At 39.1% G+C, this 27,895-nt stretch overlaps 1 protein-coding gene and 1 long non-coding RNA gene across 2 annotated transcripts in view; one reads left to right on the top strand and one right to left on the bottom strand.

Moving 5' to 3' along the window:
* The first annotated feature begins 1,932 nt into the window (after positions 1-1,932).
* Positions 1,933-20,973, top strand: LOC139183207 (uncharacterized). Its single transcript, XR_011566757.1, has 2 exons — positions 1,933-2,043; positions 14,741-20,973. It is a non-coding gene; the product is annotated as an uncharacterized lncRNA (long non-coding RNA).
* The window catches only part of LOC109558584 (ovostatin homolog 2-like), a 52,173-nt gene continuing 37,078 nt past the window's right edge, over positions 12,801-27,895 (bottom strand). Inside the window, 14 exon segments of the mRNA XM_070790177.1 lie at positions 12,801-12,949; positions 13,379-13,455; positions 14,372-14,474; positions 15,340-15,408; positions 15,772-15,862; positions 17,759-17,883; positions 18,585-18,794; positions 20,313-20,524; positions 21,813-21,978; positions 23,040-23,114; positions 23,791-23,947; positions 24,575-24,656; positions 25,422-25,598; positions 26,798-26,881. Of these exon segments, the coding sequence (XP_070646278.1) occupies positions 13,403-13,455; positions 14,372-14,474; positions 15,340-15,408; positions 15,772-15,862; positions 17,759-17,883; positions 18,585-18,794; positions 20,313-20,524; positions 21,813-21,978; positions 23,040-23,114; positions 23,791-23,947; positions 24,575-24,656; positions 25,422-25,598; positions 26,798-26,881 (1,604 nt within the window). The 3' untranslated portion in view covers positions 12,801-12,949; positions 13,379-13,402.

Raw genomic sequence — 27,895 nt, 5'->3', positions numbered from 1 at the left:
TACTGGAGTGGGGTGCCATTGACTTCTCCGTGACTAACTATACATTTCCTCTAATCATTCACTAAAGCAAAAAAAAAAAAAAAAAAAGATATTCATGATCTTTTCTTTCTCTTGCTGTATTTTTACCCACCCCTTTCTACAAGGACAACCTGGTATTGTGTGTTTCTTTACTGCAAAGGTTTTGGCCAAATCTAAAGAAAATTGTCCCTGTCATTTGACCAAGACTGTGTCTTTATGCCTTTAATTAATGTCTCTACATCACAAATGGAAAACAATGTCATAGTGGTGATCACTTACCTTATCCTTTATGAAAAGCAACAACAAAAATCTACTTCTCTCCATGCTTCTCCTCCTTTACTGATTCCATGGAGTTTCTTTGTCCCTTGTCATAACACTCACTTCAAGGTGTGACCCTAAAACAATCACTTAATATTTGAAGAACATTCAAATAGTTTTATACTTACACTTAGAACATCTTTGTTAATCAAAATGTAGAACATAAATTTACCAGAAATGGGCATAACTGGAAGTCAAATGTTTTCTAAGACTTTATTAACATGATACAACTTGGAAGCCTAAATCTAATATCAACAAAAGGAAGTGTAACATGAGGAATTTCAAAAACACAAATTAATTGTTATGCATGTTGAAATTTGGTGAGTGGGAGAAGCAACTTGCATTAACACTCCTTTTTACTAAGGTGAATTGAGTTTATATTTTCAAACAAATGTAATCTGATTTATCTGATTAGGAGGAGACAAACATAAATATCTGAATACATATCCCTCTGATACATATACTTATGTATGTGCTATGCTTAGTTGCTCAGTTATGTCCAATGCTTTGTGACTCCAGGGCTGTGGCTTGTCAGGCACCTCTGTCAATGGACTTCTCCAGGCAAGAATGCTGGAGTGGGTTGCCATGCCTTTCTCCAGGAGAATCTTCCCAACCCAGAGATCGAACTCAGGTCTCCCGCTTTGCAGTCAGATTCTTTACCATCTGAGCCACCAGGGAAGCCCATATATATATAAAGTATATATATATATATACATATACTTTAAGTTCATTAAGTTGACTCACCCATATGAGAATTCTCTAGATTGTCAATTAGCAGCTAAAATTTGTTGTATCTATCCTTAGAATTGTCTATCTAGTTCTCATGTTTGGAATTTATATATTTGAAGTTAATACTCATACTTTAATACATAAAACACTTTATATCCAGATAATTTTGTCTATGATGAAAAAGTGATTGAAAATTATATAGGCAATATATACTCTTAAAAAGTAAATAGGTAGCACATGCTGGTGAAAAGTAAAAATAAGAAAGATAAAAAATAAATTATTTCCAGTCTTGTGAAAATACATCCCAAATTCCAAAGTCAAATTTGGAGTATAACTTCCGTATAGTTCTATATCCTTATCCTCTTTCAGGCTTCACTTTCTTTAAGATATGGTTCCTTGGGAAGTAGTTATAATTCATTGTTAAATTAATTTTTTAAACTTTTTATTTTTTATTGGGGTATAGCCAATTAACAATGTTGTGATAAGTTTTAGGTAAAGAGTGAAGGGGCTCAGCCATATGTAGACATGTAACTATTCTCCCCCAAACTCCCCTCCCATCCAGGCTGCCACATAATATTGAGCAGCGTTTCATGTGCTAAACAGTAGGTCCTTAATTATCCATTTAAAATATAACAGTGTGTACATGTTCATCCCAACCTCCCTAACAATCTCTTCCTCCCACCCTTCCCTCCCTGCAACATAATTTTTAATATTAAGAAAGTAGAAAACTTCTGGAAAGAACCCTAACCCTTTCACAATCTTTGATGATAATCACTTTGATGATAGTGACATTGCTTTGCACAATATTCAGTGTTATGCAATTATTTCCTGTTAGATAAAGGCTTAGGGCAAAGGGAAAATGTGCCAGGAATCTATCATGACTAGTGTCATGAATGAGAACTTGTTCCTTCCTCAGAACATGTTCTTGATGAGAATTCTACCCACAACCCCACAGGCAGTCACGTCCTGCAGCAGATGGTAAGCAAGGTGCCTCTGTCTTCTCCCTTCAAACCCTTCTTTGTGTGAATGCTCACAGGATTATGCACCTGGGGTAGGGCTGAGGGGGAGCAAGCTCACAGTGTTCTCTTTGGAATTACCATTACCTCAAATAATAAGGTTTCTGTCAACTTGTTTTGGTTTTGGCAAGTCATAAAATTTTCCAGACTCTTTTTGCCTTGAGAAGTGGACTTTCTTTTAGGCAGAGTGAGTCTGGGAACCAACGGATCCTGCTGGGAAATGGGTGCAGCCAGTGCAGCCCCTTTGCATCCAGTGGCTTAAGACTCTGAGAGACAAAAGCAGGGGGCACAGGTTCGATCCCTGGTTGGGGAACTAGATTCGACATGCAGCAACTAAGACCCAGGGCAGCCAAATATTTTAAAAACGAAAGCCTTCCCTCAAAAAAAAAAAAAAAAAATTTTTTTTTTTTTTTAAATTTTGTTGTTGTAAAAAAGAAACTACATTTACTCACCCGGTACTTTAAATATCATTATATTAAGAATGGGGTTTGTATGTAGAATTTTCTTTCCTTTTCCTGGGTGGAAACTCAAAGCCCATGTTTGGATTCTGCTTCTATGACTTAGAGACAAATAGCCTCTGATGGGTCACTGAAATTCCCGATGCTTCTCTTTCTTTGTCTATGAATGGGAATAATTATAACAGCAATGATTTATAAGGTTATTGTGGGAATTAGGCGGTGCTGGAGTGGCGAGCGGTGGCTGTGTGGCTCTGGAGGGGCAAACGGCAGAGAAGAGATACCCCACGTCCAAGGTCAGAAAAGCCCCAGTAAGACGATAGGCACTGGAGCAGCTGTGAGGAGCTACTCCACGTTCAAGGGCAAAGGAGAAGCACCAGAAAGACGGTAGGAGGGGCGAATTCGTATTTAGAATCAAACCTCGGTTCCACCAGAGACGCTCAGAGGGCTCAAACAAACCTTGTGCGCACCAGGACCCAGGGACCACACAGAGATGGAGACAGAGACAGAGACAGAGACAGAACTGTGTTTGAGTGTCTCTGGTGGAAGTACATGTTGGCAGTGGTCTGCTGCAGGGACAGGGGCTCTGGGTGTGGGTATGGCATAAACCCTCTAGGAGGAGGTCGCCATTAACCCCACTATAGAGCTGCCAGAACTTACATGGGACAGGGAAATAGACTCTTGGAGGGCACAACAGAACCTTGTGCACCTGGACCCAAGAGAAAGGAACAGTCACCCACAGGAGACTTGCCTGTGGGTGTCCGTGAGTCTCCGGCAAAGGCGTGGGTCGGTGATGGCCTGCTGCAGAGTTGGGGACGTGGAGTGTAGCAGTATGTGCCTGGGTTCTTTTGAGACAGGTCACCACTATCTTCATTAGATCAGATCAGATCAGTCGCTCAGTCATGTCCGACTCTTTACAACCCCATGAATCGCAGCACGCCAGGCCTCCCTGTCCATCACCAACTCCCAGAGTTCACTCAGACTCACGTCCATCGAGTCAGTGATGCCATCCAGCCATCTCATCCTCTGTCGTCCCCTTCTCCTCCTGCCCCCAATCCCTCCCAGCATCAGAGTCTTTTCCAGTGAGTCAACTCTTCGCATGAGGTGGCCAAAGTACTGGAGTTTCAGCTTTACCCTCATTCCTTCCAAAGAAATCCCAGGGCTGATCTTCAGAATGGACTGGTTGGATCTCCTTGCAGTCCAAGGGACTCTCAAGAGTCTTCTCCAACACCACAGTTCAAAGGCATCAATTCTTCAGTGCTCAGCCTTCTTCACAGTCCAACTCTCACATCCATACATGACCACAGGAAAAACCATAGCCTTGACTAGACGAAACTTTGTTGGCAAAGTAATGTCTCTGCTTTTGAATATGCTATCTAGTTACCTCCACTATAGTTTGAGTGAGTGAGTGAGTGAAGTTGCTCACTTGTGTCCGACTCTTTGCGACCCCATGGGCAGTAGCCTGCACCAGGCTCCTCTGTCCATGGGGTTTTCTAGGCAAAAGTACTGGAGTGGGTTGCCATTTCCTTCTCCAGGGAATCTTCCTGACCGAGGGATTGAACCCAGGTCTCCCGCTTTACCATCTGAGCCACCAGGGAAGTCCCAGGTAAATAGCAGGGAGGGAACACAGCTCCACCTATAAACAGAAAATTGGATTAAAGATTTACTGAGCATGGCCCTGCCCATAAGAACAAGACCCAGTTTCCTCCTCAGTCAGTCTATCCCATCAGGAAACTTTCATAAGCCTCTTATCCTTCTCCATCAGAGGGCTGCTCCTGCTGATAAGTCACTTCAGTCGTGTCTCTTAGCGGCTTATGGACAGAGCCTACCAGGCTCCTCTGTCCATGAGATTTTCCAGGCAAGAGTACTGGAGTGGGGTGCCATTGCCCTCTCTGCCATCAGAGGGCAGATAGACCGAAAACCACTATCACAGAAAACTAACCAATCTAGTCACATGGACCACAGCCTTGTCTAACTCAATAAAACTGTGAGCCATGGTGTGTAGGGCCACCCAAGACGGACGGGTCATGGTAGAGAGTTCTGACAAAATGTGGTCCACTGGAGAAGGGAATGGAAAACCACTTTAGTATTCCTGCCTTGAGAAACCCATGAACAGTATGAAAAGGAAAATAGATAGGACACTGAAAGATGAACTCCCCAATTTGGTAGGTGCCCAATATGCTACTGGAGATCAGTGGAGAAATAACTCCAGACAGTATGAAGAGAGGGAACCAAAGCAAAAACAACACCCAGTTGTGGATATGACCGGTGATGGAAGCAAGGTCCAATGCTGTAAAGAGCAATATTGCATAGGAACCTGAAATGTTAGATGCATGAATCAAGGCAAATTGGAAGTGGTCAAACAGGAGATGGAAAGAGCAAATGTTGACATTTTAGGAATCAGGGAACTAAAATAAACTGGAATGGGTGAATTTAATTCTGACGACCATTATATCTACTACTGTGGGCAAGAACCCCTTAGAAGAAATGGAGTAATCATCATAGTGAACAAAAGAGTCAAAGTGGAGTACTTGGATGCAATCTCAAAAATAACAGAATGATCTCTGTTCACTTCCGAGGGAAACCATCCAATATCACGGCTATCCAAGTCTATGACCAGACCAGTAATGCTGAAGAAGCTGAAGTTGAACAGTTCTATGAAGACCTACAGACCTTCTAGAATTAACACCAAAAAAAGATGTCCTTTTCATTATGGGGGCCTGGAATGCAAAAGTAGGAAGTCAAGAAACACCTGGAGTAACAGGCAAATTTGGCCTTGGAATACGGAATGAAGCAGGGCAAAGGCTAATTTGCCAAAAGAATGCACTGGTCATAGCAAACACCCTCTTCCAACAACACAAGAAAAGACTGTGCACATGGACATCACCAGATGGTCAACACTGAAATTCGATTGATTATATTCTTTGTAGCCAAAGATAACGAAGCTGTATACAGTCAGCAAAAACAAGACCAGGATCTGACTGTGGCTCAGATCATGAACTCCTTATTGCCAAATTCAGACTGAAATTGGAGAAAGTGGGGAAAACCACTAGACCATTCAGGTATGACCTAAATCAAATCCCTTATGATTATACAGTGGAAATGAGAAATAGATTTAAGGGACTAGATCTCATAGACAGAGTGCCTGATGAACTATGGATGGAAGTTCATGACATTGTACAGGAGACAGGGATCAAGACCATCCCCATGGAGAAGAAATGCAAAAAAGCAAAATGGCTGTCTGGGGAGGCCTTAACAAATAGCTGTGAAAAGAAGATAAGTGAAAAGCAAAGGAGAAAAGGAAAGATATAAGCATCGGAATGCAGAGTTCTGAAGAATAGCAAGGAGAGATAAGAAAGCCTTCCTCAGCAATCAATGCAAAGAAATAGAGGAAAACAACAGAATGAGAAAGACTAGAGACCTCTTCAAGAAAATTAGAGATACCAAGGGAACATTTCATGTAAAGATGGGCTCAATAAAGGACAGAAATGGTATGGACCTAACAGAAGCAAAAGACATTTAGAAGAGGTGGCAAGAATACACAGAAGAACTGTACAAAAAAGAACTTCATGACCCAGATAATCATGATGGTGTGATCACTGACCTAGAGCCAGACATCCTGGAATGTGAAGTCAAGTGGACCTTAGTAAGTATCACTATGAACAAAGCTAGTGGAGTTGATGGAATTCCAGTTGAGCTATTTCAAATCCTAAAAAATGATGCTGTGAAAGTGCTGCATTCAATATACCAGCAAATTTGGAAAACTCAGCAGTGGCCATAGGACTGGAAAAGGTCAGTTTTCATTCCAATCCCTAAGAAAGGCAATGCCAAAGAATGCTCAAACTACCACACAATTGCATTCATTTCACACGCTAGCAAAGTAATGATCAAAAATTTTCAAGCCAGGCTTCAGCAATATGTGAACCGTGAACTTCCAGATGTTCAAGCTGGTTTTAGAAAAGGTAGAGGAACCAGAGATAAAATTGCCAACATCCACTGGATCATCAAAAAAGCAAGAGAGTCCCAGAAAAACATCTATTTCTGCTTTATTGACTATGCCAAAGCCTTTGATTCTGTGGATCACAATAAAGTGTGGAAAATTCTGAAGGAGATGGGAATTCCAGACCACCTTACCTGCCTCTTGAGAAATCTGTATGCAGGTTAGGAAGAAACAGTTACAACTGTATGTGGAACAACAAACTGGTTCCAAATAGGAAAGGTAGTATGTCAAGGCTGTTTATTGTCACCGTGCTTATTTAACTTATATGCAGAGTGCATCATGAGAAATGCTGGGCTGGATGAAACACTAATTGAAATCAGTATTGCCGGGAGAACTATCAATAACCTCAGATATGCAGATGACACCACTCTTATGGCAGAAAGTGAAGAAGAACTAAAGGGGCTCTTGATGAAAGTGAAAGAGGAGAGTGAAAAAGCTGGCTTAAACCTCAACATTCAGAACACTAAGATCATGGCATCTGGTTCATCACGTCATGGCAAATAGATGGAGAAACTGGAAACAGTGGCAGACTTTATTTTTTTGGGCTCCCAAATCACTGCAGATGGTGACTGCAGCCATGAAATAAAAAGGCTCTTAGTTCTTGGAAGAAAAGTTATGACCAATCTAGACAGCATATTAAAAAGCAGAGACATTACTTTGTCAACAAAGGTCTGTCTAGTCAAGGCTATGATTTTTCCATTAGTCATGTATGGATGTGAGAGTTGGACTATAAAGAAAGCTGATCACCAAAGAATTGATGCTTTTGAACTGTGGTGTTGGAGAAGACTCTTGAGAGTCCCTTGAACTTCAAGGAGATCCAACCAGTCCATCCTAAAGGAAATAACTCCCAAATATTCATTGGAAGGACTGATGTTGAAGGTGAAATTCCAATACTTTGGCCACCTGATGTGAAGAACTCACTCATTGGAAAAGACCCTCATGCTGGGAAAGATTGAAGGCAAGAGAAGAGGACGACTAGGATGAGATGGTTGGATGGCATCACTGACTGAATGGACATGAGTTTGAGCAAACTCAGGGAGTTGATGATGGACACAGAGGCCTGGCGTGCTGCAGTCCATGGGGTTGCAAAGAGTCAGACCCGACTGAGCGACTGAACTAAACCGAACTGTGGGAATTACATTGTTGTTGTCCAGTTGCTAAGTTTGTCCAACTCTTTGCGACCCTGTGAACTATAGCACACCAGGCTTCCCTGTCCATCACCAACTCCCTGAGTTTGCTCAAACTCATGTTCATTGAGTCAAGTGATGCCATCCAACCATCTCATCCTCTGTCACCCCCTTCTCCTCTTGCTCTCCATCTTTGCTACTATCAGAATCTTTTCCAATGAGTCAATTAGTATACTTAAAGTGATCAGCAAAGTGCCTGACATGTAGAAAACATTGGATAGGTCCCCTTTAAGACTAAATATTACACACACACACACACCTTCAAAGTCCTACTCATGGAGACTATTACTGTGAGCATTGGATGTTTCATGTCAGCCAGGCACCTATACTGACCGCTCCAAATGAATTTTCCTGGGATTAATAATCAGAAAGAACTTTAAAAAGGAGGCATCACAGGTTCTATATGAAGACGAGACAGGAAAACAGAGGCAAAGAATTGGGGAAAAAATGAATCATAAGGAACTTTATCAGTGGCAAGTAAAAGAATGTCTTACTAGCAGAGATTTAAAAATACCAAACATTTATTATCTCATTTGGCACAAATTCTGAGGAACATGGAATCAGCATTAATTCAGCAGCTCACCAATGCCATCAAGAAGTTTCTTCCATTGTTTTTGCTTTACTTCTTAGGTATATCAGTATCATTTGCCTTTTTCATCACAGTTTGGCTCCTAAAGTACCAAAAATGATTTCTTCCCAACAATATCCCAATCTGGGGAAGAAAGGAGTCAGTAAAAAACAAAATTTTCTGCTCCAGAATCTCTCTCTTTCTTTTCCTTTCTTTTTTCCTCTCTGTCTGCTTCTTTCTCTCTTCTCTACCAGAGAGCAAAATCACTTTGGTTGCTGTATCAGGAGACACCCCTGTATAGGTCCTTAGTCAGATTCAATTTCAATTTCTCATTGTTAGATCAAAGTATAGTAATCGCAGGTGTGCTCCTTAGAAATTCTACTCCATGGCTGAAGTACTCGTAACTGCTGGGAATCTGGGTGGCTGTTAGTTCTTGAATGAATTCACACTGAGAATTTCTGTGAATATCAGAAAGACTTTTTACACAACTCCCCTCTTCTTCCTCCTCTTCCTTAGAGGCATCTCTGTATTCAGTAATGTTTGCTGTGATGGTATAAATACAGTCCATGGGGTCACAGAGTCAATCCCATGGACTGAGCACATGATACTTATGTGGAAAGTTAATTGCGATAATTAGGAAGCATGTAAATAACTGTTTTTTTGTGTGTCTCTTATTTATCCATGATGATATAAAGACTTGGCTCCCTTGCATTAATGTGCATGTGCATGCTCAGTTGCTCAGTCATGTCTGATTCTTTGCAGCTCCATGGACTGTAGCCCACCAGGCTCCTCTGTCCATGGAATTTTCCAAGCGAGAATACTGAAGTGGGTTGCCATTTCCTTTCCAGGGGATATTACCGACCTAGGAATTGAATCTGGATCTCCTGCATCTCCTGCATTGGCAGGTGAATTCTTTACCACTACACCACTTGGAAGTCCCTTGCCTTAAAGTAGGAGAAGCTCTAAAAGACAGCCCCAGCATCAAAGCTCACTACGGGCTCAAATTTTATTGTGACCCATTGCAGCTCAACTCTTTCGTCTGTACAATCCTGATCCTTTATCCTGTACTGGTGTTGATCTTCAAAGTTGTCCCCAATAAACACCCTCACACATATCTCCATCCTGGGTTTGCGTTCCAGGGAACCTGACCTGTGAAAACCAGTCACTGTCAGAGGAGACTGTGATAATGTGATTGGCTTAAAGGATTATGCTCCATCCAAAAGTACCCTGAGGCCAGAGTTTTCATTTTACTCCTCTGGTTTCTCCTTCATAGTCTCCTTTATTCGTTCTTCCTCAACCTTCTCCTGCCTTGTGTTTTAATATTTGAATGCCTCACAGTAAAGTCCTTGATTTTCTTCTCCATACAGACTCACTGCCTGAGTGAACTCCTCCTATCCATGATCTGTGTGCCAGCATCACCCACATTTATTTATTTATTTTTTTAACCCTGAGCTCTCTCTCAAATTTCTAACATTTTTTTTTGTTGTTGTTGTTCAACTTCCAACCTATTATCTCCATTTGAGTGTATAAAATCACAAACTCCCTACATCCAAAGACAAATTTCTACTTTCCCATTCAAGCTTGCAGCAGCTCAGGGAATCTATTTTTCAGTAGCTCAACTGGTAAGCATGGGAACAATCTCTGTGTCCAACTCTTTGCGACCTTATGGACTATAGCCTGCCAGGTTCCTCTGTCCATGGGATTCTCCAAGCAACAATACTGGAGTGGGTTGCCATTCCCTCCTCCAGGAGATCTTCCCAACTTGAGGATCAAACCCACGTCTCTAAAGTCTTTTGCATTAGAAGGTGGGTTCTTTACCACTAGCACCACCTAGGAAGTCCCCATTTTCCTTATTCCTTGGATCCAATCCATCAGGAAATTCTACTGATTTTACCTTCAAAATATACCTGGAACTTGATATCTTCTATGTTCACTGTTGCAACCCTGGTCCAAGTCCCTGAATGGGATCCTTGAATATAATATGTATAGATTCTGGGATGTGTGTGTTTGCTGCTGCTACTGCTGCTAAGTCGCTTCAGTCATGTCCGACTCTGTGCAACCCCATAGATGGCAGCCCACCAGGCTCCCCTGTCCCTGGGATTCTCCAGGCAAGAACACTGGAGCGGGCTGCAATTTCCTTCTCCAATGCATGCAAGTGAAAAGTGAAAGTGAAGTTGCTCAGTCGTGCCCAACTTAGCGGCCCCATGGACTGCAGCCTACCAGGCTCCTCTGTCCATGAGATTTTCCAGGCAAGAGTACTGGAGTGGGTTGCCATTGCCTTCTCTGATGTGTGTTTCAGATCAGATCAGATCAGTCACTCAGTCGTGTCTGACTCTTTGTGACCCCATGAACAGCAGCATGCCAGGCCTCCCTGTCTATCACCAACTCCCGGAGTTCACTCAGACTCATGTCCATCGAGTCAGTGATGCCATCCAGCCATCTCATCCTCTGTCGTCCCCTTCTGCTCTTGCCCCCAATCCCTCCTAGCATCAGAGTATTTTCCAATGAGTCAATTCTTGGCATGAGGTGGCCAAAGTACTGAAGTTTCAGTTTTAGCATCATTCCTTCCAAAGAATCCCAGGGCTGATCTCCTTCAGAATGGACTGGTTGGATCTCCTTGCAGTCCAAGGGACTCTCAAGAGTCTTCTCCAACACCATAGTTCAAAAGCATCAGTTCTTCAGCACTCAGCCTTCTTCACAGTCCAACTCTCACATCCATACATGACCACAGGAAAAAACCATAGCCTTGACTAGACGGACCTTTGTTGGCAAAGTAATGTCTCTGCTTTTCAATATGCTATCTAGGTTGGTCATAACTTTCCTTCCAAGGAATAAGCGTCTTTTAATTTCATGACTGCAGTCACCATCTGCAGTGATTTTGGAGCCCCACAAAATAAAGTCTGACACTGTCTCCACTGTTTCCCCATCTATTTCCCATGAAGTGATGGGACTGGATGCCATGATCTTCGTTTTCTGAATGTTGAGCTTTAAGCCAACTTTTTCACTCTCCACTTTCACCTTCATCAAGAGGCTTTTGAGTTCCTCTTCACTTTCTGCCATAAGGGTGGTGTCATCTGCATATCTGAGGTTATTGATATTTTTCTCAGGAATCTTGATTCCAGCTTGTGTTTCTTCCAGCCCAGCGTTTCTCATGATGTACTCTGCATAGAAGTTAAATAAACAGGGTGACAATATACAGCCTTGACATACTCCTTTTCATATTTGGAACCAGTCTATTGTTCCATGTCCAGTTCTAACTGTTGCTTCCTGACCTGCATATGGGTTTCTCAAGAGGCAGGTCAGGTGGTCTGGTATTCCACAGATTTCCACAGAATTTTCCACAGAAAATTCTTGCAGAATTTTCCACAGTTTATTGTGATCCACACAGTCAAAGGCTTTGGCGTAGTCAATAAAGCAGAAATAGATATTTTTCTGGAACTCTGTTGCTTTTTCCATGATCCAGCGGATGTTGGCAATTTGATCTCTAGTTCCTCTGCCTTTTCTAAAACCAGCTTGAACATCAGGAAGTTCACAGTTCACATATTGCTGAAGCCTGGCTTGGAGAATTTTAAGCATATTATCTACGTATGTGACATACGATGTTTTGGTAAACTAGTTATAAAGGAATTCTTAACACAGTGAAATAAGCTTTTGTAGTCCTTCACATGGGCTGACATAAGCAATTTATCTAGGATGATTCAATAAATAAACATTTATTACGGGCCCAGTTCTAGCTTAGGTACTATTTTTGGGGTACATTGGGCAGAGACAGTATAAAATAAATAAGCCTAGCCATCTTTTACTGTCACTCTATTATTAATTTAATACTGATAGACCCTGGGACACTTTGTTTCCAATATTTTGAACTCCACAGCTGGAGAATTTATCTCTAGCTTCTTCCTGTCTGTAACAGAGTCTCAGCAGAGTCAAGGCCTGCATCGAAATCAGTAGAGAAATGAATTAATTTCCACCCCTCTTGCCTCCAATTTTGCCCTGCCTCCATCTTCTCAATATTAATTCATTGCTTCAACCATAGTGTTAGGTAAAGGGTAGACAATGAGTATTCCTTTTCAGGTGTAAGTGATAAGCTCAGACCAATAAAATAATTTTTAGAGAAATAAACTGTCCTTGGATTACCCTCTCGATCATGTGTGTGAATTCAATAAATCTATCAGTTAATTTGTGACTAAGTATACTCTGCCCTCCACACATGCTTTGTTATTTTATTGGGAAGAGTGTTTTATATCTCCTGTGTTTCTTTTTATATCATCAAGCTCACGTGAAGTCCTCTTAAATGTGGTCTCCTCCTCTGCCCCTCCGGGAATCTGGGCTCTTGCTTTCCCTGGATGCTGGAAGATTTCATATTTAGTACTCTGAATTCTGTCTAAAAACTTGAATTCAGAATTGACAACAGTAAAGCAAAATTGTTAGCATTGGTATCAAACAAAACCTTGAGTTTTTTAGGATGAAAATTATGAATGATGTAATGAAAAAAAGAAAATCAGAGACTCGAATGCAAAAATCACAGCATTTATTGAAACGAACTCTGATAAGAACTCATAGCAGAGTGAACTCTATTCAGAATGTGAGGTGGTTCATGGATTTCTTCCAGGTTTGAGACAGGAGAATGAGTTCATTCAAAGTAAATTGTTTTCTACCTGGGATTTAAAAACAGTTCAAACAATAAATAAATGTGTGTATGTACATATAAATACATACATAGAGGTGGATAAACAAATACATATTTACAGACATCCACAAATACACATTAGCATACACATGATGTGTATAAAATATGTACATACATATTAATAACATAGAAATTCAAAAAACAAACATGAGAGTTTTTAAAAATGAAACATTTATGAAAAGCACACATATAGTTTCAAATTCTTTAAAGTTATTTTAAAGACATTAATAAAAATCTTAATGCTGTCCTATCAGAGTACTTACCTAATGTGCATAATTGTACAGACCGTGTGAAGCACCAGAGACTTCTCTTTGCTTCATCTATTGTTTTATCTTCCTAGGTTTTCATTTTCTCACAAGATGTTTTTAATAACTCATGATGCATATGATTTCCTTACCTTTTTTGTGTATTTTGTTTTGTCTCACTGAGAAACAGGAACACTGTTGATATTGTAAGAAGCATGGGCATATTCATCTGGAAAATAAAAAGAAAGTTCATCCTTATTACATCTCCAACTTTCTATAACCAGATGATGTCAGATATAATTATACTAGGTCTAACCCTTCCAGTAATTCTGCAAGAAAGTCAATTCCTTCTATTTTCTAAATCCAGGAACATTGTATTGAAGTTTAAGGTACTTGACAAAGTACATTCAATTAGTAAATGACAGAGTCAGAATTCAAAGACTGCTTTACAGGGGTTTCCCTGTGATCCAGTGGTTAAGAATCTACCTTCAAATGCAGAGGACGCAAGATTGATCGCTTGTGGGGGAACCAGGATCCCACATGCTATAGGGTTATTGAGTTTGCGTCCTGCCACGAAGACCCAGCACAGCCAAAAAAACAAAAGAATGACAAAAAACCCCCACCCAAAATCCCCAAAGACTTGTTGACAAACTTTTCATGACATTCAACAAGAAATTAATAGCACTAACCTTCCAGGGAACTTTTTTAAAATCTTCTGAACAGCCTCTTAGTAACTGCTTTGAAACCTAATCTATCAAGATTTGCCTATAATATTTCAGAATATTTCTCACTCTTCCTCTCAAATTAAAGTCCATAGATATAGCATGGAATGGTTAGTCTCGGCCATTAACAACAAAAATAACAGCAACAAGACCTGGAAGCTTAGCTGGTTTGTATTTCAAATTAAGGGAGTGCCTTTTCATTATATCAAAAGGATTCTAGGTGTTGAAAAATTCTGGCAAATAGAAAAAGGCCCAGTAAGAAGTTTATATATATATATATATAAAATGGAATAAAAAAAACAATATGTAAAGTAAACCCAGATATGAAGACCAAGGATGATTTTCGAAAATTAAGTAGTTCAGGGAATCCTAGATACAGATATAACTTCCAGTAGTTTTAAAGCATGGTTGTTGCCCACCTACCTTTTTCATAATAATCGTAGACAATGACTGGGGCTGGCTGAATGTTTGCCACATGGTTGATTTCCTCAACAGAGAAGGTGAAACTCTTTGCTGTATCTGAAACCTGTAAAGATACAGATTATAAATACACCAGAGCAGGCCTGCAAAAAATAAAACCACAGAGCAAATTATTTCCAGAAGTTTATGATAAATCCAGGGTGTCATGATCTTACATAATGGCAAAATAATGAGTTGCTGCTGCTGCTGCTAAGTCACTTCAGTCGTGTCCGACTCTGTGTGACCCATAGACGGCAGCCCACCGGGCTCCCCCGTCCCTGGGATTCCAGGCAAGAACACTGGAGTGGGTTGCCATTTCCTTCTCCAATGCAGGAAAGTGAAAAGTGAAAGTGAAGTCTCTCAGTCGTGTCTGACCCATAGCGACCCCATGGACTGCAGCCCACCAGGCTCCTTCGGATTTTCCACGCAAGAGTACTGGAGTGGGGTGCCATTGCCTTCTCCAAAATAATGAGTTAAGTAACATTAAATTGTGTAAAATGTTGTTTCACCGATTATATTGAAGTACAAGAAAGTTGAAAACGTTATAAAAATGTAGGCATTTGTGTGGATATTAATGATGTATACACAGAAAGGATGAGTCTGAAACTCATCCCAGCCTCTGCTGGAGTTCAAGTCAAATTATAAAAGAATTGTACATCTTTGACTAGACTATGTTAGATGCTGTGAGGAATAAAAGAATGGGGAAATGATGCTTCTAAACTTGAGAATCATCCAGTTAGCCAAGGTATGTATGAAATAGCATAGTATTTAAGAGGGAAAAGATAATTAGTGGGGTGGAAGTACACTGATCACCTTTAACATCTCACATAGTTTTGACAAACCCTATCATGTATATTTAGGAGAATTTGAAGCATTCAGTTACCCTCAGAAGAAAAAGAAAGCCGTGGATAAAAAAATTATTGTCAACTTACATTTTCCAGGTAGAAAAGAACATGGTCATTCTTGAATTCACTCTTCATTACTTGGCCATTGTTTTCAAGCTTTAAGGAAATTGGCAGGGAGGGATAAATATGAAAAAGCATCATTCCAGAATTGAATGTTTCATGCTTTTTCTCTAATCAGTATCAAGAAGTTATTTTATGCAACATTCCCTTGTGCCATGATGTTTTCATAAATACAAGTCAGAACTAAATTTAAAAAATAGGTTACGAACTATTGGAAATAATGACTTCTAATTGCTATAAATCAAGAATCCATTCCACCACTGTTTTAGCAAAAATATGAGTGTGAACTGTGAATGTTTGTTTAAGTGAAGAATTACACAGCTTGGCTTTGCTAACCAATTGTTTCATCAACACACTAGTGCTTTCTGGAGATTGAAAGACTGGGCTTCTCTTACTTACCTCTTCAATGGATGACATGACTGGAGTAAATCCTGATAGCATTTTTACATCAACAAGGACCATGTTGGAGTTACTGTGAGTTCCCGTATATCTGAAATTTAAAAACAAAACACTAACTTAGACATCATTTTAGAAGAGTGACTTAACCTTATGGCAAGGATATGAGTACATTGATGCCAATTGGCTTTAAGCCTGGAGGAGAGGCAAAAGCTGGAGAAAAAACATCTGAAGATAGTCACTCTCATACATCTGGAAACAAGCACAATTAGAGTGATCGTGGCTGAGGTGATTCAAAGCAACATAAATTGGAGTAAAGAATGAATGGACCTAATCTCCCCAAATCCTGCTTTTAAACTTACTTGAGGCTTTAAAGTCAGAACTTATAGACAAAACCTTTAAACTTATATTACACATGTGGTGGCTCAGTGGGTAAAAATATGCCTGTAATGCTGGAGAAACAAGGGACACAGATTCCATCCTTGGGTCAGGAAGATCACGTAGAGAAGGGCATGGCAACCCACTCCAGTATTCTTGCCTGAAGAATCCCGAGGATGGAGGAGCCTTGTGGACTGCAGGCCACGAGGGTGCAAAGAGTTGGATATGACTGAAGCGACTGAGCACAGCACACATACTTATGTCAGCTTTAGATTCTGTGCAACACTTAGAAGAGACTCGCATCTAAAAAGCAGGATGTTGGCAAAATCATACAACAGACATGCCCCCAAGAGACCTTCTAGGTTATATTCACAACTTGGGATAAGATTGTTGGGACATGAAGTTGAGGGCTGTGTATTATATTATTAGCATTAGTGTTCAACAGATTTTCATTTTGAAATCCTGAGAAAAACCCCAAAACTAATTTTACTCAATGTTTCTCCACACATTAACCAAGACTAAAACTCTTCGGTGCCTATAAATTATATTTTAATTCAAGAGAATTACTTTGCTTTTCTACACTGAAAAACATCTAAAATTTTGCTTTGTATACAGTTATATTAATGATTAAATAAATGTTAGCAGGTTTTCTCTTTTTGACACACCCATGCTTGTCTTTAGAAAGAAAACTGTATCTCTGTTGTGCAAAACTGACACACAAAAAGGTGGAAGCACTGCTGAAGGATTAATGTGGCAGAAGCTTTCCAACTGCAAATCAGTACAGATTATATTTGCATAACTCTAACTTTGATTTAGTTGAAAATGTACTAAATTTGATGTGGGCACAGAGAGTACCATCAACATGTGATTATTGTCAATAATATATAAATATCTTTTATACAATTTAAAGATTACTTTCCATTTATAGTTATTACAAAATATTGGCTATATCCCCCAGGGCTGTACAATACATCCTTGGGTCTATCTTACACCCTCCATGGTTTGTACCTCCCACTCCTGCATCCTCAGACTCCCCCTCCCCCTTCTCCCCACTGGTAATCATTAGTTTGTTCTTTATTTCTGTAAGTCCACCTCTTTTTTGTTAAATTCAGTAGTTCATTGTATTTTTTAGATTCCATATGTAAGTGATATCGTACAGTATTTGTCCTTCTCTGTCTGACTTATTTCACTTAGCATGTACTTTGTGCTTAGTCTCCCAGATATGCCCGCCAGGCTCCTTTGTCCATGGGATTCTCTAGGCAAGAATACTGGAGTGGGTTGCCATGCCCTCCTTCAGGGGATCTTCCCAACCCAGGGACTGAACCCAGGTCTCCCACATTGCAGGCGGATTCTTTACTGTCTGAGCCAGCAAGGAAGCTCTTCATTAGGCCCTCCAAGTCCATCTATGGGCTTCTTTATCCATTCTTTCGCTGATGTACACTTAGGTTGCTTTCATGTCTTGGTGATCGTAAATAATGCTACTATGAACATTGGAGTACATGTGTCTTTTCAAATTAGTGCTTTTGATATTTTGTTAGTGTTTAAAATAATTCTTTTCTGATGCACCACTTTCTCTCTAACCTGAGAGTTGACATTAAAATGGGACACTTACCTGAGGGTTACTGTCAGGTCAAAATTACTCTGGAATACATCCGAAGAGTTTTTCTTTACTATTTGTAAGGAAAGGGAAAATCCAGATTCCTTTTTAGGTAGTAGCACATTATACTTCATGGTAGCCTAGAAAGGATCAGATCAGATCAGTTGCTCAGTCGTGTCCAACTCTTTGCAAAGTGTAAAAAAAAAAAAAAAAAATGCATCTATCTATCCTGTAGTAAAAATTGAAGCACTTATTGTTTTTTCTTATTTCCATTATTGCTGTTGTTATTTAGTCACTAAGTTGTGTCTGACTCTTTGCAACCCCATGGACTATAGCTCACTGAGCTCCTTTGTCCATGGGATTTCCTAGGCAAGAATACTGGAGTTGATTGCCATTTCCTTCTCCAGGGGATCTTCCTGAACCAGGGATTGAACCCCTGCCTATCCAGATGGATTCTTTACCACTGAACCACCAGGGAAGCCCTCATTTCCATTATTAATGCACTTTATTTTATAACTTCATTATCAGGGAATAAGGCTACATCTAATCATTTGATTGTCAGAAGACACAAGAATCTTTAACAATGTAATCTAATTAAAATATTAGAACACCCTCAAACGCTGACATTCCTTAAGAAACTTCTCAGTTATCCAGTTATGTTTAAGAATAGGTAGCCTTTTACAAAATAACTTTAGTTTTCAGCTGTTGAGTGGAAAATATCAATGAAGGAAAGTGTAGTCATGAAAATATGCAAGAGTAAAATAGTACTTCATACATAACTGAAAAGATAGTCTGTGTTTTTTACTGGCAAACACTCATCTTCCTCACAGAATTCCATTACCTGGATAAATGCACAACCTCGTCCTTCCACATCTACTGTGTATTGTCCACCTGCTTTTGTTAGTTCTGAACGTTGAACCAGTAAGTGATTATCACCATTAACCTGGAAAATCTTGTTGAATTCTTCACTGCTTAAGCTGACAGTGACTTGATCATCAGAGAAGATTAAATTCATGTAGCGGGTTATGGCAAGAAGGCAGACGGGCGTATCCTGCACAGAACAGTACAAGCAGCATTCCAAGCTCTGTTATGATGCAATATTAGTCATCATGTGGCCATGAACTTTAAATCAACCCATAGAAATATTTCTGACATGTCAACAGAACACCAAGAAACAGTATTCTAAACAACAGGAAAAACAGATTTGCTTGTGCTAATTGTTGTCACTTTCTTCAGCAGTTCTTAATTAGATCTAAAAGTCTTCTCAATAATTTTATAATATCCATGTGAAATAGTGCTCAATCTTTTCTAAAAATTAAGGTGTTATGTAATTTGGTTGCCATAGATAATGTTTATGTTCAACTGTCTTCAAAGATGGGAAGTCAGAATCCAGAAAGGATGTTGGGAGATTCACTAACATATGGTTTTACTCAGAAACTAAGACTGAAAAAAAGAAAGGAAGGAAGGAAATGATTTTCCTTGTGGGAATAAAACTTGCATTTCTTTGCAATAAATTTTTTTGCCTATTAAAGAAGGACATAAGCCATTGTTTTTGATACCCATTTCTTTGGCTATTCATTCATTTGCTTTTTCCAATGTATAGACCACAGAAGTAGGGAGAAATATTACTTCTTGGCTGACGTGAAGTAACGGTTTGACCAAAGTATTCTTATTGTCAGGGCTCTTGTGTTTTTAACAACCATCCTTTCTAGACTTTCGTTCTATTTTTACTGTGTAAATGGAGATATAAATCAGGCATACATTCCCTGAGAGGGGATTTTATTTTATTCATTTGTACACAGAAAATTCCTAGTAGAGTTCCTGGTATACAAGAACTGCCCAATAAATGCTTGTTGACTAAATATTGGGTCACCTGTAGAGACGTGGATGGACCTAGAGACTATCATACACAGTGAAGTAAGTCAGAAAGAAAAAACCCAAATATTGTATATTAATGCATACATGTGGTATCTCGAAAAATGGTACAGATCAACCTATGTGCAGGGCAGGAATAGACACACAGATGTGGAGAATGGATGTGTGGACATGGGGTGGAGGAAGAAGTGGTGGAATGAATTGGGAGATTTGGATTGGCATAATTACACTACCATGTGTAAAATAGATAGCTAGTAGCACAGGGAGTTTACTCAAACTCATGTCCATCGAGTCAGTGATGCCATCCAGCCATCTGTGATTCATGGGGTTGCAAGGAGTTGGACACGACTAAGCGACTGAACTGAACTGAGCACAGGGAGATCAGCTCGGTGCTCTGTGATGACTTAAAGGGGTGGACTGGGGTGGGGGTAGGCGGGAGGTCTAAGAGGGAGGGGCTATATGTATACATATAGCTGATTTGTTTCATTACACAGCAGAAACCAATCCATTGCAAAGCAACTAAACCCCAATAAAGATGATTTATAATAGCAAATATTCCTTGTCTCAGAAGGTATTTCCTACCTTTGGCATTTTTATTATATATATCTATATAATATATTATCTACATTATTATAGAGTGGCATCTTTTGCATTGAACATATTGTGGTTATGTTAGTAGATCCACACCAATCACCTGAGGGGAGGAGAAGCCTCCGTGAGAATTCATCTGTTGGGCAAGCCACTGAACAATCTTACTAGCGTAGGTCAGGTCAGGGTTTTTCTGGGAAATGATAGCCAACAGCACATAGCAAGTCTTCTCTATCTCAGCAGAAGGTGCCCAAGGAATAAAGAGTGGAAATGCCTCTGTCTTGAGTTTCTTCGCTTTTCCCCAATATATCACATTATCTGGGAAGAAAAGAAGAATTTTCACACAATCCCTATGAAAAGAAAGATGCAAATGCCATCCTTGACCTCTGTTATGGGTTCATTGTGCCCCTCAAAATCCATATGTTCAAGGCCCTACTCCCTAGAACCTCAGAATGGAACTGTATTTGGATATAGGGCTTTTAAAGGGGTGAATAAGTTAAAATGAAGCCATTTAGATGGGTCTTAGTACTTAGCAACTAAACAACAACAACAACAAATGTATCCTTATCAGAAGAGATAATTTGGACTCATGAAGGGGGCACCAGGAACGTGTGTACATGGGAAAAGACATGTGAAGATGGTTAGAGAAGATGGCCATCCACAAACTAAGCACAATGGCCTCAGAAGACATCATACCCGCTGACATTTTGATCTTGGAATTCCAGCTCTAGAACCATGAGGAAAATAAATCTCTGTCATTTAAACCACCCACTATAGAGTATTTTATTGGGCTGGTCAAAAAGTTCATTCAGGTTTTTTTTTTTTTCTTTTTTTTAAAACCTTACATAATTGTATTAGTTTTGCCAAATATCAAAATGAATCCACCACAGGTATACATGTGTTCCCCATCCTGAACCCTCCTCCCTCCTCCCTCCCCATACCATCCCTCTGGGTCGTTCCAGTGCACCAGCCCTAAGCATCCAGCATCGTGCATTCAGGTTTTTATGGAAAAACTCAAATGAACTTTTTGGCCAATCCAATATTATGGCAGCCCTAGCGAACTAATGCAACTTCAGATAGCAACTTCCTAAGGTCAAAGTTTTTGACCTTAAGTTCAAGGCCAAAGTTTCATAAGCAGTTTTTATTATCTGCAGTCACTCCACTTGATTTTCTTTACTTCACTCACTTGAGAAGAAATGAGCAGAAAAGAAAAAGAGGAAACTAGAAAATATATAATGTTTTGTTTTTTTAAAAAGTCACTCAGAAATTTCATAAGATAAATAGAAATATTCTAGAAAAGAGAGGGTTCCTATGTGATTGCTCAGTTTCATCAGTTTATTCTTAGGGTCATCTCCACTAACAAAGAAGTGAAGTGAATTGAAGTGAAGGTTGCTCAGTCGTGTCTGACTCTTGGCAATGTCATGGACTGTAGCCCATGAGGTTCCTCTGTCCATGGGATTCTCCAGGCAAGAAAACTGGAGTGGGTTGCCATTTCCTCCTCCAGGGGATCTTTCCCACCCAGGGATCAAACCCTGGTCTCCTGCATTTCAGGCAGATTATTTGCCTGAAAGCCCCTCCATTAGCAAAAATGAATAATAATACTTACTTAATTTTGTAGCAGATTGATCCAGGGTCCGGAGTAAGGATTCCACTTTCTCCTCTTTTCCAGCCAATGCAAAAGCATAAGCTAGAACTGCAAGGTTGTAGCCATTTCTGACACCATTTTCCAAGGCCTCTTCTAAGCAAAAGAGCCCATTTCGTAGAGCGGGAAACTAGTCAAGAAGAAAAATTCATTTTAAGATGATGCTTGAATACTTACTTGTAAGCTTGACTGTTTAAACTAATCATTCTTTATAATGTATATAATATACCCTTGAAGTATATTTTACATGCAAACCTGTTCATTTCTGTACATGTGAATTATATTTTATAAATATCATTAAAATTCATTTTTAATGGATTATCAGTATTTGAAAAAATTTAAGTAGTATGAAAATGGCAATCTCTGTCTGACTGGTTGTAATTTAGTTAATGATGTAAATGTTTTCTATGGGTCAAAGTATACATATTTATTTTTAGATCTAAGATATTTTACACTAATGCCCAAAATAAGAGCTCGTATTTCTAAAGATGGTTTTTGAGGTATACCAATGACCCTGAAAATTCCTAGGATCTTATTTCAAGAATAGATTTTGCAATTGGATAATCTGAACTTTGGATTGAGAGGCAGCCAAGATGAACCACACTTAAGCTGAAAATGTTTACATACTGAGTTGGTTAGACAAATAGAATATCAGGTTATAGTTATACTTGGAATAAGAGTTCTTAATCTGAAATTAATAGCTGAACTTCAGGAGATATATGGATACTGAAATGGTATGAAACACTTGTATAAGTGTGCATATGTATATCTTCTCTAGGGAAAAACTCAATAGTGTTCATCAACGGTTTCTATGAATCAAAAAGGTCATGCTAGTGGTAAAGAACCTGTCTGCCAATGCAGGAGACCTAAGAGATGTGAGTTTAATCCCTGGGTCTGGAAAATCCCCTGGTGGAGGAAATAGCAACCCACTCCAGTATTTTCGCCTGGAAAATCCCATGGACAGAAGAGCCTGGCAGGCTACAGTCTATAGGGTCTCGAAGAGTTGGACATGACTGAAGCAACTTAGCATGCGTGAATAAAAAATTTGGGGAGTGTTAATTTAAAGAGTGGTGGTGAATTAATTATTCTTTTGATGTTTCACCCAGTCCAGGAATTTTAAATCACTCTGAATTGATAGTCAAATTCATGTGCATTCAGCTGACTGATACTAAAAGACAGTGGGACCCATACAGTGAAATTGAGTCCAGCTTCAAGGAATGCAGCAACGATATAGGCAGTGAGTACAACGTCCTCTTCATCTCCAACCTAAACACAAAGGAACCATGAGTCATATAGGACAGCAGAGCACCAAAGAACGGCTATGCTTCTGAAGGGAAACTAGATAGGAAAGAAACACTGGGACAGATATCATTAAATTTTTTTTTTTTTTGGCCACGGTGCAGCATATGGAGAATACCAAGTGATATATCTAAATATGGACAGGAAAAGGAAAGAACAGGTCTATCAAGGACAGACTTCATTCTATTTGCATTTTGACCTGAGGCAAGTGAGGTCCTCATGCTTTGATTTAAGGAGGTATTGGATCAGTGCTCCATTAAAACAATATAAATTATGAGATCCTCTTCCTGAACTGGCTTACCATCCATACATAGAAATAAATAATGTTTGCTTCAAATTTATAAACTGTTTCCTCTCTAGGTTATTTTTCAGTCCCCTCTCTCCTATTCTCAGTTTATCTACTCAAGGAGACTGGTTCTAAGAAAGGACTGAGAACAGTAAGACAAATAATAGATTCAAGAGGAATTCAGTGTAGGCTGAGGGTAACATGCAGGCAGCAGTAATAATGGCTTTGATTTACACACCACAAGCCTATCAAGGCAGCAGAAGGAATAATATTCATGAGTGTACTCATGGTCCCAAGAGCTGGATAAGGCAGGTAATGCAAAGGAGAAAGAAAAGCTTACTTGTGTGAATCACTCACCTCCCAGGCATTGCTGAAAAGCTTGCCATCACTTTTAAAGCAACCATCTATTTTCTGTTTGCTTGCAAGCCAGATCAAGGTCTCCCTTTGAACCAGTTCATCAATGAAGACATATTTCTTCATTCCCGCAAATGTCTTAAAAGTAAGAGCACTGAGCCTGTAAAGCCAATTGTCAGTTAGACAGAAATTAGATAAGAAAGAAATGGTGTCAGCTTCCCATCAGGTCCATCATCACTGATTGCTTTGGGTCATGGGTGGATCTGATCTGGCTGAGAGCGACTGTAACAAGTCTTGATTGACAGCAGTTCTTTCCTTTGGACCAGTAAACTGTTATGAACAGCAATATGTGAAAGTAAGAGCATGTAATTTCCAGCACGTTTATGCACAAATTTCTATAGAATCCATCAGATTGTCCATACATGAAGAAAGAATGGAATGGGTGTAATTAGGTGCTTTGGAGCCTTTTAGTTTTACTTTCCTCAGTCTACATGGGGCCGAGAGAGGCAGACTAAGATGTGCCATTTACCACAGACTGGAAATATTGGTGGGGGTGTCATTAAATGACCAGACATCTAAGCAATCTATTATGAGACTTTCAGTACATTGTTGCTTTAAAGTTGGAATAATCAAATATTTTAGTTTTAACTGATTCACCTCTAGGAATTCACTTTGAAACACAAAAGTGTTGCTTTCAAATCCCCACCAAACACAGTTCCCCTCAGCCCCTCACACGTCCTCTTCAGATCATTCTTGTATTATTTAAAATAAAAATTTCATCTCTTACCGTATGCTTCCTTCCTGATTCCTCTGCCAAAACACACTATAGGAACCATCCAAGTTTTTGAAAGACAACTGCTTCTGATAACCTAAAATACAACATGGTAGGAAATTATTCTTTAAGAAAGTTAGAAGAAAAATAATGGTGTAGTAACAGCCCCGTGTTTTGGTAATAGACGGACATAAATGACTAGATGATCATTTAAATTTTAATTTCTGAAACTCAGGTTCTCCATCCATAGGGAGAAAAGATAGCTTCTACCTTATAGGGTTTTAATTACAAGTAAGATATTCCATGTGACTATATCTAACTCAATAGTTGTCTGATATTACTAATTGTTTAGTTTTTTTCCTTGGGGTTATTTCATTTCAGTGTTATTTTTCTGAAAAAAAGAATAAAATAAATTATACTCCTGAACTTTTCTTTGATATCACATTTACAAGATCTTTCTAAATGCAAAACGAATCACTTCATCTCAGTGGAATGCAATTGAGCAAACAAATACAGAAGTTGATAAATGAACTGTTTATAGCTACCATTAATAACAATAACAAAACCCACTAACAAAGTAGCTTGGCAAAATATTAGGCATTAAAAAAAAACCCTGAGCTCATAATGTGAAACAGTACCGGTCTGAATTGTGAAGCCAAATGACCATACAGATATTGAATTCCAAAAAAGCCCCCAAACAAACAAAAACACCGCAAAATAGAGCTAGGACTCAGAGTGACTCAGTTCTTCAGATATACTTTTTCCCCATGCGACTACCTCATAATAGCAGCTTTATGACATCTTGATATTAGTAATAATTTATTTAATCTATTATAGGCAGAAATTACTTCAATCTTCTCACCATTAGATAAGAAGAATAAAGCTTTAGATTTAACTTCCTCTGTCAGTTGTTTAGTAGATTTCAGATAGTCTAGGATGTAGGTATTGGATGCTAGCAGGGCAATATTCTGTTCTCCACCTCCATAGGGCATTTGGAAAAGATTCTCCAGATTCTGTATTGCAAGTCCTAGAATATCCCCTAAAAACAGGACAAACAAGGTTACTGCTCGTTAAACTTGGCATCTCAGCATTAATGACAATAGGTGAAAGAGGCATAGTGGAAGGAAAGAACATTTTAAAATAGGTCTAAAAGGTGGAAACAAGGAATGTTTTCATGAAGTAATTCTAAAGAGGGTGAAGTGAAAGAGGTTTCTGGTATGAAAAATGTTTTGGAAAATCTCCTATTACCACAGAGACAAGGAATTTAAGAAACTGTGTTTGTTCACTTGATTGCTTGCTGGTTTGTTTTTTTGAGAAGCTGACCCTGTGAATTACATAATGTAATCTATTTCTTTCCCCAAAATGTAGATGTTAATAATAGACAAAGAAAGCTGACTTCTCTGGAACAGTTTTCTCCTTTACTGAGGAAATTTCCAGCATTTCTAACAAAGTGTATTCTGATCTCCAAAGGTATATTTAATATTTCAGATGGACAGGCTATAATAGGACTCTTTGTTTTCTAAACACCAATTATCATTCAGCAGAAAAAATATCTTCTAGGGACATAGATTAAAAAAAAATTTTTTTTTTTTGAAAGTAGAGAAGGTGACTTTTTATTTTTTTTAAATTTAATTTTATTTTATTTTTAAACTTTACAATATTGTATTAGTTTTGCCAAATATCGAAATGAATCCGCCACCAGTATACCCGCGTTCCCAATCCTGAACCCTCCTCCCTCCTCCCTCCCATACCCTCCCTCTGGGTCGTCCCAGTGCACCAGCCCCAAGCATCCAGTACCGTGCATCGAACCTTAATTGAAGTATAACTGCTTTACAATGTTGTGTTACATGAATCAGCTCTTAATACATGTATACATATATCCCCTCCCTCTTGAGCCTCCCTCCTACCCACTCCCCCATCTGACCTTTCTAGGTCATCACAGAGTACTGAGCCGAACACTCTGTGCTGTACAGCAGGTTCCCACTAGCTATTTATTTAACCCATGGTTGTCTATACCCTCTCAGTTTGTTGCACAGGGGCATGGATTTAAAAATGGTGCTGTAAGTCCTTCAGATCCCATGCAGAAACAAACATAGGAGATCATCCTCAACAATAATTCCCTCCAATTGATACTGTAAGAAAAATATCTCCATCCTTTGACGTTTTTTTTTTTTTTTTTTTTACCACCTCAACTAAGATTTTCAAATCACTGTGAAACAAAAAATTTAACCAACTTACCCACAACAGTGAAAAAGGCCCTGGTTGATCCTTCTACGACATCATTTGTCAAATTCAAATCTACCTGCCTGGAGACTTTGGTGCCTGGAAAGAAAAAATATCAATAAAACAAATAATGTTTGGCTTTCTTTCATAAACAATAGCAGCAGGTTTGTGGGACAAACATATTAGGAAATATATTCCATTATTTGTATTTATTTTATAAGTTGCTTGTTTGAAGAGATGAACTTGAGGTTTTTATCTAGTTTAGAATAACAATACATTTAGAAAATGGCATATAAATCTGCAAGTTAGAGATGGCCTCTATTATCTATCAGTTTAGTGCCTGAACTACTTATGTATGGAAAAAAAAAGTAAAAACTACTGACTATGACATATGGAACATTACACACAAAAGGTAAAACTTGGAGACTCTTACTAGGCATTAAAATCAAATCATCAGGAAATCCTCTGGCAGTCCAGTGGTTAGGACTCAGTGCTTTTACTGCTAAGACCTGATTTGATCCCTGTCTAGGGACTAAGATCCTGTAAGATGTGCAGTGTGGCCAAAAAAAAAAAAAAAAAAAAAAAAAAAAATTATGTTAATAAGAAATTAAAAAAAAAATCAGATCATCATCAACCACATAAAGCAATACTCATGAGGCCCATAAAACTGGCTATTGAAGGTCAATGATTTTCTATGGCTGTTTCATCCCAGGAGTACAGAAGCAAATGTTACATTATGGACTGCTTACATTATGTGCTGTTTGGGCATAATCTTGACTTCCCTCTGCCCAAAATTGTGCCATGTTCACATGCAAGATGAGCTCCACCCACCCTACCCCCCCAAAATTCACAAGATGGAAGAAGTAGGCTGAGACAGATCGATGTCACAGATGGACAACAAAAAATAACCTCATAAATGTCCTTTATATTTACTAAAACTATACAATGAAGACTGGGCCTGAAATGAAATAATCCTCCATTGGATATTCAGAATAAAGTCACCGAAGTCCTCAGTATAGCAATAAAGTAGAAGAAGAGGAAATAAATAGACCTGTGGATAGATTTCCTTTAGGACTATTTTGACCGTGTAGAAGATCCTACAGCACATGGGAA

The sequence above is a fragment of the Bos indicus genome, chromosome 5, assembly GCF_029378745.1.
Source record: "Bos indicus isolate NIAB-ARS_2022 breed Sahiwal x Tharparkar chromosome 5, NIAB-ARS_B.indTharparkar_mat_pri_1.0, whole genome shotgun sequence".
Taxonomy (NCBI): Eukaryota; Metazoa; Chordata; class Mammalia; order Artiodactyla; family Bovidae; genus Bos; species Bos indicus.
The sequence above is the reverse complement of the archived record's forward strand: the minus strand, read 5'-3'. Positions and strand labels throughout refer to the sequence as shown.